This window comes from Gouania willdenowi, unplaced genomic scaffold (assembly GCF_900634775.1).
Source record: "Gouania willdenowi unplaced genomic scaffold, fGouWil2.1 scaffold_364_arrow_ctg1, whole genome shotgun sequence".
Lineage (NCBI taxonomy): Eukaryota > Metazoa > Chordata > Actinopteri > Blenniiformes > Gobiesocidae > Gouania > Gouania willdenowi.
Genome location: NW_021145127.1, coordinates 22,866 through 41,754, shown reverse-complemented (window position 1 = coordinate 41,754; position 18,889 = coordinate 22,866). Strand labels below are relative to the sequence as shown.

General features: G+C 36.8%; 2 protein-coding genes and 2 long non-coding RNA genes across 5 annotated transcripts; 2 read left to right on the top strand and 2 right to left on the bottom strand.

Annotated features, from left to right (window-relative positions):
- Positions 1-3,080: 3,080 nt before the first annotated feature.
- On the bottom strand, positions 3,081-7,053 carry LOC114459861 (uncharacterized). 2 transcript variants are annotated; one of them, XR_003673491.1, is made up of 4 exons: positions 6,783-7,053; positions 3,479-3,541; positions 3,290-3,349; positions 3,081-3,148 (listed from the first exon to the last, which is right to left on the bottom strand). It is a non-coding gene; the product is annotated as an uncharacterized LOC114459861 (long non-coding RNA). The 2 variants fall into 2 exon arrangements; XR_003673492.1 differs by lacking the exon at positions 6,783-7,053 and adding an exon at positions 3,631-3,802.
- A 4,028-nt stretch (positions 7,054-11,081) lies between these two features.
- On the top strand, positions 11,082-13,231 carry LOC114459860 (protein BTG3-like). Its single transcript, XM_028442009.1, has 5 exons — positions 11,082-11,119; positions 11,648-11,821; positions 12,039-12,176; positions 12,961-13,102; positions 13,196-13,231. The coding sequence occupies exons 2-5, from the start codon at positions 11,649-11,651 to the stop codon at positions 13,229-13,231; spliced, it is 489 nt and encodes a 162-aa protein (XP_028297810.1). The 5' UTR covers positions 11,082-11,119; position 11,648.
- Positions 13,232-13,745: 514 nt separating this feature from the next.
- LOC114459859 (histone H3.3) lies at positions 13,746-14,659 on the top strand. Its single transcript, XM_028442008.1, has one exon. It carries the CDS (start codon positions 13,756-13,758, stop codon positions 14,164-14,166), a length of 411 nt encoding a protein of 136 aa, XP_028297809.1. The 5' UTR covers positions 13,746-13,755; the 3' UTR covers positions 14,167-14,659.
- A 628-nt stretch (positions 14,660-15,287) lies between these two features.
- Positions 15,288-17,183, bottom strand: LOC114459858 (uncharacterized). Its single transcript, XR_003673490.1, has 3 exons — positions 17,071-17,183; positions 15,481-15,627; positions 15,288-15,400 (listed from the first exon to the last, which is right to left on the bottom strand). It is a non-coding gene; the product is annotated as an uncharacterized LOC114459858 (long non-coding RNA).
- Between the last annotated feature and the right edge of the window lie 1,706 nt (positions 17,184-18,889).

Genomic DNA, 18,889 nt, shown 5'->3' with positions numbered 1-18,889 from the left:
TTTCTGAGAGGCACATAAACATAAAAAACACTATTTTAAAATGACAAGACACTATCTGGATTTAGCTGAGCATATCGACAAATCTCTTACTATTCAAATTATACATGTTTTGCAACATTATGAACTCAGGAAAAAGGTCAGCTGACAATCTGAACAGATCGGGTTGGGCCATATCTCCTTGAGAATACCAAATTTGGCAGATCTGGAAACTAAGAAAAGAATGAGTACTGATTTTATCAAGAGTGGGAGAGACCATGTGGAAATACCAGGAGCTTGGGGTGGTGGGTGGGGTGTTAAATGATGACGCATACGGGCAGCCTTGCTTCTGTTAGACTACCCCAGTGGATTTTCATGTTTCTTGGACTCATTACACTGCTAAACATGCAGCCATTAATCAACAGCACACTCTTAACCATTAGCCTGAATGGTCCAGGAAATATTTTTGGCTCGGGTAACATTTTTTGCAGAATGTATCACATCTGACAATTCATTAATATAACTAATAATTAAGAAATTAACCACAAGGCAAAGGTCACCTTAAAGTACACACATACAACACACATACAATGGTATTTATTGAGACAGGTGAAAACCCATATGGAAAAAGAAATAGAACCATTTTTTACCAAATGTTTATATTTTTTATCTGAAACTTGTAGCTAAATGCATCAAAGTCTAAGCAAGTACAAGATCCCTAGTAAATATTCATAATGGGAAATGTATACAATTTTAGAACTTACAAGTACTTTATAAGACATTAACTCCACATACAAAATTCTTATTAGATATGTATAATATCAAAGTTATATGATTTTGGCAAACTAAAATCTTGCAAGTGATGTATAAAAACTTAACAAGACATACGTACAATGTGGCATTTATGAGAAATTAAAAAAAAAATCTTTAAATTAAATTGAGATGGAACTCTTTTACAGTTCATGTAAAAGTTTTGCTAATGTTAGCACTTTCTCAATTCCTGTTTATAAAGTCACACTCTCTTCTCTCAAGTATTGAATATTTCTTAATTGATTTGAAGAAGAATATATGATGTGTACCTGTGTACCATGCAAGTACTGCAAGTAAGGCTTTCAATTTCAAGTAAAGTTAAAATAAAAATAAATTAAACAAAAAATCCTCGCTGTCTTACTGTGGTAAGAATTTTATTTAGCACAAAACTTGCACGTTATAAAACAAAAGTCACATTTATTTTGATAATTCAAAAAGCAGAAGTGGATGTTTTTCTTTTTACAAAAACCAGCAAGCTGAAGGTGCATAAAAGAGCAACTGAAATAATGATGGGCCCCTGGAACTCACTCGTTTTGTATTTCATTATATATAGCACAAAACATAATTAGTTAGTTAGTATTACACTCAGATATGGGCTGTTACTTTACAGTTATAATAGGTTTTAGTGGTTTTCTCACTGTAGTTTACAGGTCAATTACTTTTTCCATTTCAACAACCTTGATGGCAGAATGGTGAGGTTTTACACACATATATATCACGTAATCCAGTATATCCTCGTCCACAATGAGTGAAAAAATGTGAGTCTCGCTGTCTGTGATGTTGTCAGATTACAACGTCACATTAAGCCTTTAAACAATTACGTGATAATTTAGTGTACGTTCATTCATTTACAGTAGTATGTCTTTAGGATTACATACAATTGAGCTGGACTGTGAACATTGAATATACCAAACATGGTCTAACAACATGAGTACTGTTTATGGCTTTGTGGAAGCCTGTGGGAATGTGCACATTTGACGTGTAAACTTAGTGGGTTCTGATAAGAGAGCCTCTGGCTAACTTCTGCACTGTGCAATTACCATAGTTTCCTATGGCATACAGACAATGATCACCCATGTCAATGAAGTGTGGGACTCTAAAAATAGTCCCATCCTTCAAAAGTACAATAGAGTTGTTTCTTTGTTTTGCTTTCTACAGTGGTTTTATGATTTCTGTCGTTTGGTTTTTCCTCTAAGCATGTGTAAACCCTTGAATTTCCTTTTCCCTTCCTTATTTGATCTCCAGGATGAAGGCAGACCCCACAGCCATATTCACCATTAAATTGTTTAAAATTTTGTACCAATGGCCTTGCTACTGCATCACACACACAGCACAATGAATGCACCATTGCACGCCTCCACGACTGATCACAAGGATGCTGCCACTCAAAGCCAGCTCGTGAAAGATTGTTACATTCCTCCACAAATGGTTTGAAAAAGCAGGTCATGTCTGGCTTTCTGGATCCAAACCACATAAAAGTACATGCTTATCTCTAATATCAGGGGGTATCTCATTAACGCAACACAGTATTGGCCAAATACTGAATCTAGAGGACTGAAAGACTGGTACACCATCACAATTAAATGTTAGGGATAAGAAATCTTCTTCACTTTTTGATTTCAAGCTCTGATATAAAGTCCCATCACATATATCATTTATTCCATGCCTACAGTCATCAGTAAGAAAACAGAGATCATACATACCCTGATTTTCAAGAATATCTTTAAGTTGATCCTTTAACGGAACACTGATAAAGAAATGTCCTCCGTGTAAACTGTCTTTTGCTGTGATGGATGACAAACATGACACACATGTTAAGGTCCCTTCTTCTAATTGAGAAGTGCCAAGGTACTTAGTACATACTCTGCAGTAGTGATGGCGTTGAAATGTATCTACAATACTAGCTAATGGTTTTTCCAAAAAGTACTTGCTTGTTGGAACTGCACTTGTCCCAGCAGAATGTAACTTTAGAAGTGTCAGCAGATCTTCAGTTAATACACCAGTAGTGTTGTGTTTCAGTGCAAAGGAGAGAATGGAGATGAAACTCTGCCCTTCCGTGAGTCCATGGGAGTGAACAACATCCATGTCTTGAGGGATATTTTCATAAAATTACAGGGGAAAAAGCACTCTTTTAAAAACACAGATATAGAAAGCACAACACAAGATCAGAGTCTTTGTACAGTATCATGAAGTGCAGGAATAATGAGCACATCTGGTTATCTATTTTTTTGACTTGTACGAATAATGACATACCAGATAATAGAATGAACTTAATTGTGTTTAATCTCACCCGTTCCAATGTGGAAAGGTCTGCTCTTTGCACTTCTGTTTGGCTGCCAGCGTCATCATTGCTCTGAGAGCTCTTTTGTGAACATGATGGACCATAGAGGAAGAACAAAAGTCCATTAGTCATCAAAAACATCAGGAAAAAAAAGAGATAAGACTGTGAAGGTTGTGTAGTTTCAGAGACAGAAAAAGAGTAATTGTTGTAGTTTCGTCTCACCTGTGCTTCATTAAAAGTTTCTGCTCTCTGCTCTTCTGTTTGGCTGTCTTCATCACTATCCTTGGAAGAACACACATGCCCAATATTCATTTAAAAAAGAGACTAGAAGGGGAGCATTGAGTCTGGGACAGGAACAAGGCTTTAGAGACTGTAATTTGAGAGAGACAGAAAACAATACTCTTGTCTTACATGGCTTATTGTTGAAGTTTCTACTCTCAGCTCATTTGTTTTTCTGGCATCTTCATCACTTTCCTGAGGAGAAAACCCTTGTCAATAATAACAAAGAACGATAAAGAGACAGAAAGGAGTGATGAACATGGCACACAGAAAAAGATTCCGACCAGTAAGAGTGTCACCAGTTGACTTATTGTGAGTGTCTCTGCTCTATGTTTGCATGGCTGGCTGGCATCTTCATCATGTTCCTAGTAAGCACACACATGTCCATCATTCATTATAAAAGACTAGTGCAGTGCCCGTCGGAAGTATGTATTCATGTGGGAGCATAAGGGGTATATTTGCGGGTGCAAAATGTGGGTGCAATTTTCCTGGTTTAATTCTATGGGTCATGTGCATGACTTCACTTTTATATTTTTTTGTATGGTGCATTTTTCTGAATCGTATGTTTTTTGGAGCCATGTGTATTTGTGTATCTTTCTGTTGTCTTTTTGTGCATAAATGTTTGCTGTTACTTTTTTTTATTTATTTATTTTTTTTAAATGTATGTTTTTTTGGAGTCATGTGTATTTTTGTATGATTATTGTTTTTGTTGCTATAGTAGTGTTATTCAGGAGTAATTTTGTGTATTTTTTGTATAAATATTTAGTTTTGTGTATTTTGAGCCATTTTCATATTTTTGTTATATTTTTCTGTAAATGCATTTTTTTTTTAAGTCGAGTACAGTGCCTGTCAGAAGTATGCATTCATGTGGGAGCAAAAGGGGTATATTTGCGGGTGCAAAATGTGGGTGCAATTTTCCTGGTTTAATGTCATCATTGTGTTTTTTTTTTATCTTTCAGTTGTCTTTTTGTGCATTTTTTTGTATAATTATTGTTTTTTGTTGCCATTGTAGTGTGATTCTGGAGTCATTTGGTGTATTTTTTGTCTAAATATTGTTTATTTTTTGTTTTGTTTTACTCGTTTAGTTTATTTTTATTATAAATTCTGTGTGTGTGTCTCTCCATCCATCTCCTCCGTGTGTTTTCTCGCACGCGCGTCTTACACATAATCCGTCGCAGGTTGTTAAGAGAGACACAGAAGTACCATGAAAAATAAACGTTTTGCAACACCAACTCTCTAAACGGCTCTGTGTGAGTTCAGTATTTTCATCCCGGTGTAGTGCACAAACGTGCTTCAGCCGTGTGTGTGTGTTTACATTGTAGCTGCTAGCATCTTTCTTAGCACATACAATAATATTAGAAAAACTCACCCTTGCGCAGAACAAACAATCATAGTGGAGCCGTGTTGTGGACCCATTATTATTATTATTATAATTACTTCAGCCACTGCTTGTTACAGAAAAACTTAACATTGACGCTAAAACATTTAGCAAATATATCTCGAGTCACTGTCAAGTTTTACTTCATACAAAACTACAGTACGCCAGTTAATTCAACTATTCATCAGCATGCATGGCTATACTGTACAGAGAAAGTTGGTCACACCAGTGCCACCACTGGATAAGTTTGTGTAGAGCCCTGATGATAATATACAAAAAATAGTATTAGCGAAAATAGTAATGGTAATAATAGCAATGGTTATAATAATAATAATAATAATAATAATAATAATAATAGCAATAACAAAGTAATATAATAAGAATCTAGTAACAATAATATGATAAAAAAAACAATAAAAAATATTAAATAATGATATGGTAATATGATGATAATATAGCAATGCTAATAATACAATGATAATAAAAATATGATAATATAGCAATGCTAATAATACAATGAGAATACCAGTAACTATAATATAAAATATTAATAATTAAAAAAGGAGTTTAAAAATATAATTATCATTATAATAATGCCAATAACATTAATACAGTAGTACAATTATATAAAAATAATAATGGCAATAACAAAATAGCAAAGAGAATCCAATAACTTTAATACAATAATAAAAATAAAATAATAAGGTAATAGCAATATTAATAATAATACAATGAGAATACCAGTAACTATAAGATAAAATTAAAAAAAAGAATAATTTAAGAATAACAATAACAATACAGTAATAGTACAATTAGATAAAGACATAATATTAATAGTGAAAGTAGTAATAGTAATGGTTATAAAAAATCATAGAAATAACATATAATGAGAATCCAGTAACTATAACAAAATAATAAAGATCAAAATATTAAAATAAAACAGCGTGTGCGATTTCCCCGGTTTAATTCTATGGGATATGAACATGATAAATGTGTTTGTTGTTGTGGTTTTTTGGTGTATTTTTCTGTAATGTATGTTTTTTGGAGTCAATATGTGAATTTGTGTATCTTTCTGTTTTAGTATATTTAAATAAATAAATACGTATGTGTTTGAGACGCTGAAAACCAAACTCCATAGACATTGTAGCGCCAATCAGACATATATAAAATGTCTATGTTCGGAAGTAGGTCGCCAGTTAATCTGAACCGAAACAAAGTCATAGTTCTGGACTATGAAGGCACCGCGCTGAAGTTTGGCTCCACAGATTGTTTGAAAAATATTCTTAGAGTGATTTGTGAACAAAAACAATGATGGAGATATCTTCCCTGTGTGTAAATTCAGGTAAACGCGGTCACAAGTTAACATGGAAATAGTGCAATTCCTCTGCGACCTCCAATAAAAACGGTATGTAAAGATTAAAACAATGAATTGCAAGTAGATTAAAGGCCGAGCGGTTAATGCAGCGAACGTGAAAATTTGATTTTTTTTCTCATTGACGAAGGATCGATCCCCAGTGGAAGCAATTCAACAGTTTGTTTATTTATTTGTATGACACAGATCATATACGTGTTTATTGTTTTATTGTTTCATCATATTACACAGACTGTAGATTTTGTGAGAAAACATACGGATGAAGAAGTGCGAGACACGTAACTTCCTGTTTACAACAGCCGTGGTGAGTCCACTTTGCACCGAGAAGTCCGGTTTTCTACATGTAACGCGTCCGCAAACAGAGCTGCAAACACAATCACATATTAACACTTTAAACAGTTGTACAACGTAAATAAAAGCTACCCGGCATCAACGCGGGCAGCTATGCACCCTGGTCCTTTTTGAACACATCTGTCATTGCTGCGGCAACAAGCCAAGCTACCGGAAGACGGTCGCCAGTTAAAATGGTCGCCACTTAAACTATAACACCGGCATGACAGAATCCGCAGTTTCCCAGATGGAGAATTGAACAGGTTGAGGTCAATATCGACTCTCGTGAAACAGCGCGTTATTGAACAACAGTTATATGGTTTAAACAATGGGAAACGTGTCTGCAGAAGACTCACCAGTGGCTGATGGTTTCAAAACATCTCTTCAGAGAGCTCCCGTGTTTGAGAAGCTAACAATAGCATGGCACAGGAGGAAGTGGAGTCTGCCGTGGCTCACACACACGAACATCAGTGACTAACATCAGGCCCAATAAGTGAGACTTAAGAGCTTTGCTAGTTTATCATTACAAACACGGCTGCTCAGACGTTCCTCTCCGGTATAAAACTATCTTCTTCTCTCTCACTCGTGTTTACAGTCCGTGTCTGCTTGGCTGTGTGCACACGTGACTCTTGCTCGTGTGAGGAAATAGATAAAGATGGTGCGCTAGCGCCCCCTCACACCCTGAGGTCAAAAGTTGAATAGGTTTCATTTCGGGGCCATCCAGAAGTGAAGTAAAATTAAAATAAACATTTTGAAATTACCAAATGACTCCAAAATAACAGATACACGCACTAGGGGAATTTGGAACCCGTCGACCGAGTATCAGCTCGAACTGGCACCGCGTCTGGGAGATATTTGCTCCATCCACACACACACATCAACACACACACACAGACCTCCCTTGAATTAATAGATAGATAGATGTAGATTAAATTTGTGAAAGTGAAAGCATAGAATACAGTTATTTAAGTTAGTTTTGTGTGTGGTGTTATAAATTTGAAAAATAATAATTACAACATTTCAAAAATACATTTTAATCAGTTTATTTTTTTGATCATAAATTATTATACATTTCAGAGGACTCCATTTTAATTCCAGGTGACCCCACATGGGGTCACGACCCCAAGGTTAAAAAACGCTGCATTACATTATAGTGTGCAGGAGTAGGGGGTACATGGCCTCATGTTAAATGTTTGAAGGGGTACGGACTGTGAAAAGTTTGAGAACACTGCACTAGAATAATTGTTGACAGGAATTTAGTGAACAAAGCTGAGTGCTTTTTAACTGTAAATAATATGTATGTAAACACTATTTAAACTATAAATGAATAATTACGTGTCTGGACACAAAACTTCCTCACAGTGTGTGTGTAATAAACACTGGTTATAGCTGTTCACCATTAGCATCATTAGCTCACATACACACTGTATAGCTCTGTACGTACAGTAGCACTGATTCTAGCATGTTAAGCAGTAAGTTAGACCATGTATAACTTCTCTGGTAATTACAGACATTTTCACATTTGATCGTCTCGTTCAGTAGGAAACGTGTGTAGAACTGAAATGGTTCCAATGCATAAACATGCTATTCTACTGTAACACAACACGGAAACAAGCACGAAAATTATGGAAAGCGCTTTGAGTGTCTATGAAAAGCACTGAATAAAATCCAATGCATTAATATTATTTTTATTATTATTTACCAGTATCCATGAAGTTACACAAAGTATTGTTGCTGATGAATTCAACCAGGACTCCAAGCTATGCTTTATGATGACTGTGTCCTCTAGAACTAAAGTATCCTCTTTACCTGTCCGTCACTAATGTGAAAGTTGTGCCTACTGCAAATTCTTAATATCTTTATATTTTAACTCGAAAAGTAAAAATCATTAAATGGCTGAACAACCAGCACTGTGGATGACGCCGATGTGATGAACTCTGACCCAGAATCATCAGTAAAAAAAAAAAAAAATCTGTTTCCGTATTAATTTTTTAAAAATCCGTTTTCTGAATTATTATTATTAATTTTTTTTTAGATCCGTTTACCCAAATTAATATATTTTCTCGTTCTCAGTCATGTGACTTTTGGTTGACAATCAGCTGTTTGGAACGTTGCCTATTTAAATATAAATGAAATGAATGAACAAATCAAATAATATCAACTCTGTCGTCATGAGTTCCAAACAGCTGATTTGCCAACCAAAATGTTTGAGTATTTGTGTGTGTGAATGTATGTGTTCCTTTTTGGGGGAGAGATGTCAGGCTACCATGTCTTATTTCTTATTCATTTAAAGTGTAATGCCAATAACTAGTACTCCAAGTCCAAGTCAGAACCTGACCAATATTGGTGGCATTCGATTCTTGACTTGGAATGTAAAATGATTAAATAGCCCTGTTAAAGGTTCTAAAATACTTCAACATTTGAAACGCCTTAAGATTGATGTAATTTTTCTCCAGGAGACTCATCTACGGGACAGGGATCATGTTAGGCTCAGGTGTCCATGGATGGAACCTGTGTTTCACTCCACATTCAATTCCAAAGCCAGAGGGATGGTGATCCTAATTAATAAGAGAGTGCAGTTCACGTCATCAAAGGTAATAGCTGACAAACAGTGGAGATTTTTAATTGTTATTGGTACTTTGGGTAATAAACCTGTGTTATTAGTTACTGTATATGCTCCTATTTTTGATAATCCAAGTTTCACTGACACATTATTGGGCAGCCTCCCCTCCCTCGATTCCCATCTTCTAATTTTTGATCCTGTGTTAGATCACTTTAACCCTAAGACTATGACCCAGTCTTAGGGTCATAGTCTTAGGCGACCGTGGCTCAGGTGGTAGTGGGTCGTCTTCTGATCGAGAGGTTGAGGGTTCAATCCCAGTACCTGACTATGTGTCAAAGTGTCCTTGGGCAAGACACTGAACTCTAAGTTGCTCCCAGTGGTCGACTAGCGCCTTGCATGGCAGTCCTGTCCCACTGGTGTGTGAATGTGAGAGCGATTGGGTGAATGAGCTGATATGTAAAGCGCTTTGAGACTGCTTCAGTGTGGTGATAAAGCGCTAGTCCATTTTTTACCATTCTATGGCTAAATCCATTTCAAATTTCATGTTACAGAATGGATTTGTGGATCCTTGGAGGTTTTATAATCCTAACACAAAAGCATATTCATTTTACTCACGGGTAAACCAGTCTTTTTCAAGGATTGATAACTTATTTTTGGATGGCTCCCTTATTTCTAAAGTAGAAACATCTGAATATTATTAGATTGTTATTTCAGATCATGCACCACTTAGTGTTGATATTAAAATGCAAAGCCAGCCCTCTTTTTCTTAACTCTGGAGGTTTAACCCTTTATTGATATCAGATGGGACATTTAAAGATTTCATTGAATCAACATCACCCGTACTTTACCTTCCTTATACACAGCTAACTTCACCCCATTGATTAACCAAATTAAAGCAGACTTTCAGAGGTGGGGCTCCTTGCCCTTATCTCTTTTGGGTCGGATAAACACAGTTAAAATGAACGTTTTACCCCGGTTTCAATGTAATCCGGTGTTTTTGCCCAAAAGATTTTTATGAACCTCGACCATCTTATATTATGTTTTTTGTGGGAAGGCAAGAACCCCAGAGTGAGGAAATGTCTATTACAAAAGATGACGTTTAGTGGTGGGCTTGCTTTACCTAATTTCCTGTATTATTATTGGTCAGTTCACATTCATAAATTGACCTATTGGCTCCGACACAAGACTTGCTGTGGTGTAAACTTGAACACTTGTCTTGTTCCTCATCATCACTGGAAGCTCTGTTGTCTTCTTCTCTCCCAATGAATATCCAGCACTGTTGATGACGCCATTGTGATGAACTCTGACCCGGAACCAGTTCCTGTGTTAAAAAAAAAAAATGAAGAGATAATCTCCACAGGAAGAAAAAAAATTATTCAAAAAAACAGATTTAAAAAAAATTTAATTTGGAAAACGGATTTTTACTGACAATGCTCCATCGTACATATGTACCAAGCGAAATAAAAAACTCAATAAAAAATTATTGATTAAAATCCAATAAGCTTGTGCTTATAGAATCTCTTCCTCAGGCCATGATATGTAAAAAAGATTAAATAACCAATCTTATTTCACAAAAATATAGTCCCTTCAATAAAAAAAATAAAAAAACAGATGTCCTTAAACAGTTTTTTTTAAAAAAAAATACTGACCAGCAAAACTAAATTATATAGCTGTTTATGTACAAAAAGAAATTACCATCCTTTCTGAAGCTACTTAGCACAGCAGCTAACTAGCATTAGCTTAAATAGCGATTAGCATGCTAGTAACATTCCATCAGAAAATACAACTTAACAAGACATTCAAACGTATATTCCATGACAGTCAATTGCAGTACAGTCAGTGTTACACCGTGAATATTTTCAGCTCACCTAGCAGGGAATATTTAAGTAGACTGTATGAAGCAGGCACGGATGGAGACGACAAACAACACACGTGTCTACCACAGCTCGAGCCATCTGAGCATGCGCAGATTCTGCTCCGGTTGCCATGGTTATCAACTGTCATAAAGCACAACTCATCAGAAGATGAAAGCAGCTTCTGAAGTAGTTCTAAGACAAAGTCTGGTGATAAACTACATGTTTTATTCTCCTCATCAGAGTGAATAACTAAAGACGAACACAAACAAATAAAGTAAGTGTAATATTTTAAATATGCATTTTACATCTCGACCACCAGAGGCTCCCCGTGAGCAATGTGTGAGATTTTACAGCAATACGGCTTTTTTTTTTTTTTTTTTTGATTAAATTACTTGAGTTTTGTCAGATGAAGTTTGATTTTAAAAGAAAAGATTAAATTAAATATTTTTTGTGTAAGTCAGTTTTAATTTTGGCGTAATTTTATATTCATAAGTGTAGATAATTAAACTTAGCCACGTTTTTTACTATATCTAATTATTTTTTTATGGATAACAAATAAATTCAATAGGCAAGCATTGAATTCTAATTTATTTCTCTTCCTTTGAAATTAAATGATATTGTTAAATGTATCTCACCTGAAAGATATGAAAGAAGATTTGTGTGTTTGCTGATCACTCCAAAGGCTAAAGAAATATTAAATAATATCCATGTAATAATTTCTTACATCAACCTTTTGATATTGATTTGATTAACTGTGTTTATGTATATCATCATATAAGTTTTTATTATTTTACTTATAGAGGATGAAGAGCGAGATTGCAGCGGTGGTTTCCTTCCTGAAAAGGCTGGTGAAATTAAAGAATAAGGTGGAGGTGGAGAAAATGGATTTGTTTGCTGAGAGGCTAACAGTGGGGCTGCAGGAGAAGTTTGAGGGACACTGGGTCCCTGAAAAGCCCAGCAAAGGCCAGGCGTACAGGTAAGCTCAGTGGGACACCCATGGTTTGTGGGTCATTCCATGTCATTAACAGTGTGACAATTGAATAATTTAGGAACAATTGGTAAACATTTCAGAATTCTTTAAGACCAAAGTGCATGTGATGTCCTGAAAATGTGTTGAAATGACATGGAGTGACCCTAGCTGTCCTCTGGTCAGCCTCAGCAGCTAAAAGTGCTGATCCTTGTGTGTTTTTCAGGTGCATCAGAGTGAACGCGTTCCACAAATATGACCCAGAGCTGCTGCGTGCCTGCAGGGAAAGTGGGGTTCACTACGGTGACCTGGGGCTGCCCTGGGAAATCACTCTGTGGGTGGATCCAGGAGAGGTTTGTGGCAGGTGAGGAACAAAAACACACAATTATTCTTCACTCTGTTTTTAGACTTTCTATTCCTAGGTTTGGTTTATTGGTTTATTGGTCAGTCAGAGCATAAACAGTATACACTCTGGTCAGACCAAGCTTATGTTTAGCCCCATCCCCATTTGACGTCTAGTTTACAAAGTACAATATTTATTGATAATCAAAGAAAAATAATATACATTAGGGTCTCTGATTGTCCATGATCGTGGAATTTATGTTCTGAATCATGAAATTAAATCCAAACTTTTTTAGTTTTTTCTCTTTATTTAAAATCTGGTCCCAATATGACATGGAAATGCTTCACATGCATGTTTTGGGACAATATGACACATATACATGCAATTTTTCTTCCATAAATAGCGAGTGTTACATACACAATCTTGATCATAATCTCGCTCTAAGTAAACACATGGCTGGGTGGGATTTTGTGCAAAACTTGAGGGTGAGTCCAAATGGAAACAGCTAAATGACACAGACTAAACCCTCATGTTTTGGGACCATATCAAACATTTCCAAGGTATTTTTCCTGTAAAATGGGGGGCTGGCCGTTTTAACATTTAATCTGATATGTGGGAGGGGTCAGATATTAGTATGTTCATGTCAGATATGTGTGTCTGGGGTCATACTGTTCAGCCATTGGTCGTGTCTATTATTAAAATCAAACTCAAATGGTTTGTCATTGAACTGACGTGTGTGTGTGTGTGTGTGTGTGTGTGTGTGTGTGTGTGTGTGTGTGTGTGTGTGTGTGTTATTGTTGCACAGGTACGGAGAACAGAATTTTGATTTCTCAATTGCTACATTTTCCACTGATAAGAATGAGATGACATTGTTCTATCACTCGGGTTCATCTGATGAGGGGAGCACACATTCCTCCCCCCTCACCGTCCCCAACAGGAAGTGCCAGGTAACCCAGGGAGCAGAAAGCCCCCCCCTCACTTGTTCTTAAACTGTTGGTGCTTGTGTGTTTGAACTCATCTTCAACCTTTTCCTTCTCCAGGTGTTAAATCCAGCTGCTCCAGCTTGGGAATTTTAAAAGAAGCTGTCAGGAATGGTTCATAGCATTCCACAGCCTCAGCACAGCTACCGGACCCGTGACAGAACCCCCCACCCCTGGACAAACCAACTAGGGGTGCCTCCTCCACCAGAGGCACGATCCCCTCATTATTATTATTTTTATTAACATGTATCAATGTACAGTAAGAGTCTTTATTTTTTAAGAATGTATCAATGTACAATAAACATATCTTGAATTTGACATTTTCTTTTATTTTACCCCATAAACATTAAACAGAAAATCACTGGTAACCAGCTGCCAAACAAAACAAAAAGGACAAAGACATAAAGTTGTGGGTCTTTCAAAGTAATCCAGGAAAGGGCGACATAATTTATAAAAATTGTCTTCAGATCCTTTAACTGTGTATCTAATTTTTTCCAAATCCATACAGGACAATATATCTTTAAGGTAAAGAAATGTTATTGTCCACATGAGACTCCATGGTGACCCAAACGGGGGAAGACGGTTCCAAGTAAAAGTGTTTCTAACCCTAAAGGAGTAAAATGGCCCGTACCAAGCAGACTGCCCGTAAATCAACCGGAGGAAAGGCGCCAAGGAAGCAGCTCGCTACCAAGGCTGCCAGGAAAAGCGCTCCCTCTACGGGCGGAGTGAAGAAACCCCATCGTTACAGGCCTGGAACTGTGGCTCTCCGTGAGATCCGTCGCTATCAGAAATCCACTGAGTTGCTCATCCGCAAGTTGCCCTTCCAGCGTCTGGTGAGAGAAATCGCACAGGACTTCAAAACTGATCTGCGCTTCCAGAGTGCTGCCATTGGCGCTCTTCAGGAGGCAAGTGAGGCTTACCTGGTGGGTCTGTTTGAGGACACAAACTTGTGCGCCATTCACGCCAAGCGTGTCACCATCATGCCCAAAGACATCCAGCTGGCTCGCAGGATAAGAGGAGAAAGGGCCTAAGCAAGATGGACGCATCACCATCACGATAGTTGTTCCTAACCATTTTGTGGACATTTATTACCTGGGTTATTTTAAGATTTTTTTTTCTTTTTCTTTTTTGTAATGTATTTTTAGATCGCAACAAATCAACCATTCCACATGCCTGAAAAATGCTTGGGGGGGTGGTGGGGGGCAGCAGCAGGAGCATCCTATATTCCTTAATCATAAGTGTACCATAACTAAGAGTTCTTAAGGTGGAGTTATCTCTAAAAAAACATGATTGGTTCTTAATGTGGAAAAGATGAGGTCTCCCATTAACCATTTAATGCCAGCATGTCGTGCTCACTGCAGTGTCAGGGTATTGGCTACCTCAGTTAATCCTCTATGCTGTGTGACAAGCAGTATGGCTAAACCCGATTTCCTGGACTGCTTTTTACATGTTTCCTACATAAAATCTTGGCAGCTACATTTAATATTTATGAAATGTCACGTCTTTCTATTAAAGGTCTTTATGCGTAGAAAAAAAAAAAAAAAAAAAAAAAAAAAAAAAAAAAAAAAAAAAAAAAAAAAAAAAAAAAAAAAAAAAAGTGTTTCTAATACAGCATCGACCTGATATTTGTGGCCTAGTATTAATATTAAGAAGAGCTTTCCTCAATCTTTGATGTTTACAATTCCATATAAAAGGTCTTCTTACTATCAATGTGAACATTGTTATCATTAAATACAATTTAATAATGGCTGATCTATGTCTTTTCTTTTTCAACAAGTTTTTATAGCTTAGATACTGGTCGTCTTTGACAAAGTCTTTTGCAATTTAGACAGTTGTAGTTTGTATCACCTAAATTAAATTGTGTTGATGAAAATTAATACTACACATGATCAGAAGTAGTGTATTTTTTTTTAATTCTTTTTATTTATTCTTTTACTTTGACTGCACATACTGACGAAGGTCAACACTACAAGAAGTGCAATATAACAATGGCCAACATTTAATTATTGCTGTTGGTTAAGCAGAGATATTATTTCAACCTCATATGCACCTATTACACCTATTTTAAATAGGAGTAATGGTGGAAACTCTCCCCCCCTGCAGCACAATGCTGACCCTGAGGGGATCATAGAGCATGGGGGCCAGAGGCTCCCACAGGTCGGTGGCCACGACATCATCATAATTTCCGAGGAGAAGGATGTACTCCCCTTCCTCTGATGGCAGACAGGACAGTACCTCCACCTCCTGGGCTGCAGATATCACTGACTGTTAGGAGAAAGATGAATGAATATATACATAGGGGAAGAGAACCAATCATCCTATTGAAAACAAAAATGAATATTTACATGTACTGCAGTACTGTTAGTACTCTGCAGCTGAAAGCCATAGTGGTTAGTGACACCCTTTAGGTGGGTCACTTTAATCCTGCTGTGCTGCAGGATGGGGAACAGGACAGCTTCTCTCCAGAGGTTCATGATGACTCTGGTCCCATCCTATAAAAGAGGGTGACAGCAGTAGTAAATGTATTGGTCAGTTAATGATATTTTTAAATTGTAAATGTACATTAAACAACAGTTAGTTCCAAACAAGTCATTTGATTATATCAGCACTCATGGAATGTGTTTGGTCCAGAGTAACAACAGCACTGGGACTTTTTACACACGTTATCACTCCTCTGTTCAGGCTTTCTAATAGAAAATGTTTGTGTTGCCTGGCAACAGCCTCGTCTCCCTTCCAGTTGTGGATCTATTTGTTTTGGAGGAGCCAAATAAATGATTAAACAAACAAATCATAATCTGTTGTTGCTTAATACTGTTGACTAATAAAATGTGCTTGTAGAACTGTTGGATAAAAGCAATATTACACTGGAAGTTATGCTTTTTTAATTATACACGTTTCAATTTACATTGATTTACCATTTAGAACAATCAATAAATGAATGACAACTTTGATAAACGACAGGTTGATATGGTTATTACAACAAAAATGTGTTAGATGTTTAATTAGTTATAAATCCTCAGTCAAATATTATTTTTCTCATGGCATAACTCTTTGCTGTATTTTTGGGTTGTAGGTCTGCAAAACAAAGACCAAAACAAAGAGAGCTTCAATTTTTTTGCTATCATTGTCAATTTTATTCACATTTAATTGTTCTATAAACATTAAAAATTAAAGTACATGAGGTGTCAAAATCATTGTATCTCAGGGGCACATACAGTGCAGCTTGATCTCAAGTGGGATAGACCTGTATAATAATAATCTACAAATTTAAATGTCTAATTTATATTTTAGTGCAAGAATTTTGGTGCATTAAGATAATGACTTTTATTGAACTGTCCTTTACCAATACAACTTGTAAAGAAATACTAAGATTCTAATAAAATACAGCAACTGCAAATTCTTATGTCATAGTTTATAGTTACAACCCTTTCACTGGACTAGTTTTACTTCATTTATTCAGACAATAAAATAAAAAATAAAATAACCAAGGGAAGTGATGTTATTTACTTCATGAACATTGTTTTATCACTACTCTCACTAACTGTGTGGCCCTTGTGGTCAAATGTTGTAGCCACTACACTTATAGTGCACCATCTGGTGTTTGAATAAAGACATTGCAGTTATTTTGTCATCTGGCAAATGTGATTTCAGCACAACAGCGCAACCTTTTGTGTAATATTGCTTCAGTAATAAATAAACAAATATAAATAAGGACAACTGTACTTTTAATCTTAACACAGAGAGCAGGACATGTGCTGGGTGGTGTGCATAAAGTGTGGCTTTTGACCTAAAGGGTGAATGTTCTGTGATGTGGTCGAACATGCTTTGAATTTTTAGTTAATGCCTTGCTTTTGTGTCTAACAGTGAGTGTTGATATAGGCATAAAATATACAATCTAATTTGGACCTCCTACAAAGTCAAGCAGAAGATCTCACCTGCTCCAGGGTCAGCTTTTGATGAGGCACTGCAGGCCTGACACCCCCTCCCTCATCCTGACGGGTTCCACCTAACAAAGAACATAGGGAGATGTTAGTGTCAAATAGAAGCTATTCTACTGCAACTAAAAGCTGCTTGTCGTGAAATGAACATTCAATGACAAGGCACCAAATTGTTCAAAGCATTAAAAGTTCACATCATGTAATGAGTGTATGAATAAAAGTTAATCTTTACTGTTTACTGAAGTTGTCAACCATGACCTAAAGGTGTGTGATTTCACTAACCTACACAATGTACAGCCATACTTACAAACGGTGGTGAGTGTGTGAGGATAAATGTAGTGTGTGACTCTATAATGACAAACCATCACCACATTGTCCTCCACAGTGAGCAGAGCTGTTTGGCTCTGCACTGTGGCAAGGTGGACATCAGGAGAGGGGGGGGGTCTAACAGCAGGCTCACCTCATCCTCCAGTGCTCTTGAAACCTGCATCTGAGGAGCAGTGAAGAACCGTGTTCCTCTCACTATCCTAAGGTGGCAGGGGGCTCATTCCCCACTATGCTGTGGCCCTTCATGTAGAAGGTATTCTCAGCAGTTACCTGCTGGGAATATTCTTCAAAGAAGGTGGTCTTCACCACTGTCACTCCATCGCTGAGTGCTACACTCTGTTTTTCTTTTGGTCCAAGGGGACCACATTATCATTGTCTTTCTTCCAAGAAATTACCCTGACCTCCTCCTTTAATTTCACCACCTTCACCTTCAGGGGCAGCAGCCATTAAAGGGGCCAGAGCGTCGGCCATTCAGCAAATCTTGCAATGCCATTCTAAAATGAAAAAAAGAGGTAGTTTGAGTTGTAAAAGTTACAAGTTCATGATGAACCAATTACACAGTCATAAAATAAAGTCACATCAATGAACTGACAGCTTAGTGCAGTGGTTACCATTTTATATCATAAATTTCTGGTGAACCCAGAGACTTTTTTCTCTAAAATTGGTGTAATTTTTGTTTTACAAATACAGAGTAGCAAGTATCAGTGCACAAAGTAATAATAAGTGTAGGCTCAGATATTTATATACTGCATTTTATTTGAACTAGATTTGACAGTGAAACTATAGAAGTTGTTTGAGATTGTGTGTAAGGTGTTTTATAAATATGATTCATACCCCTGGCATATTTTGACTTAAAGTTACTTTTATTCAACCAGTAAGTTTTTTCTTGAATGAAAATGACACAGGTGTCTGCCAGAAAATAAGACATTGTACAAGAGACATCATTGTGGAAAAAAAAAAAAAAATCCTAGCTTTTATTTACATTTGAACAAAAAGTGACATGTCCAAAATTATTCATACCCTTCTCAATAATTAATAGAAAAGCCTTTATTGGTTATTACAGTAATCAAACACTTCTTATAGTTGTTGACCAGCTTTTTGCATGTGTCCACTGGTATTTTTGTCCATTCATCTTTAGCGATGAGTTCCAGCTCTTTCAGGTTGGAGGGTCTCCTTGCCATCACCCTGATCTTCAGCTCCCTCCACAGGACTCTGGCTGGGCCACTGCAACACATTTCTGTTTTTGTCTGCTAAACATTTCTTCACCACTTTTGCTGGATGTTTTGGGTCGTTGTCCTGCTGAAATGTCCACTGGTGGCCAAGGCCAAGTTTCTCAGCAGATGACCTGATGATGTTGAGAATCTTGATGTATGCATCTTTTTTCATGATGCCGTTTACTGTGATTAGGTTCCCTGGTCCATTGGCTGAAAAACACCCCCAAAACATTAGGTTTCCACCACCATATTTGACAGTGGGGTGGGGACAGTGT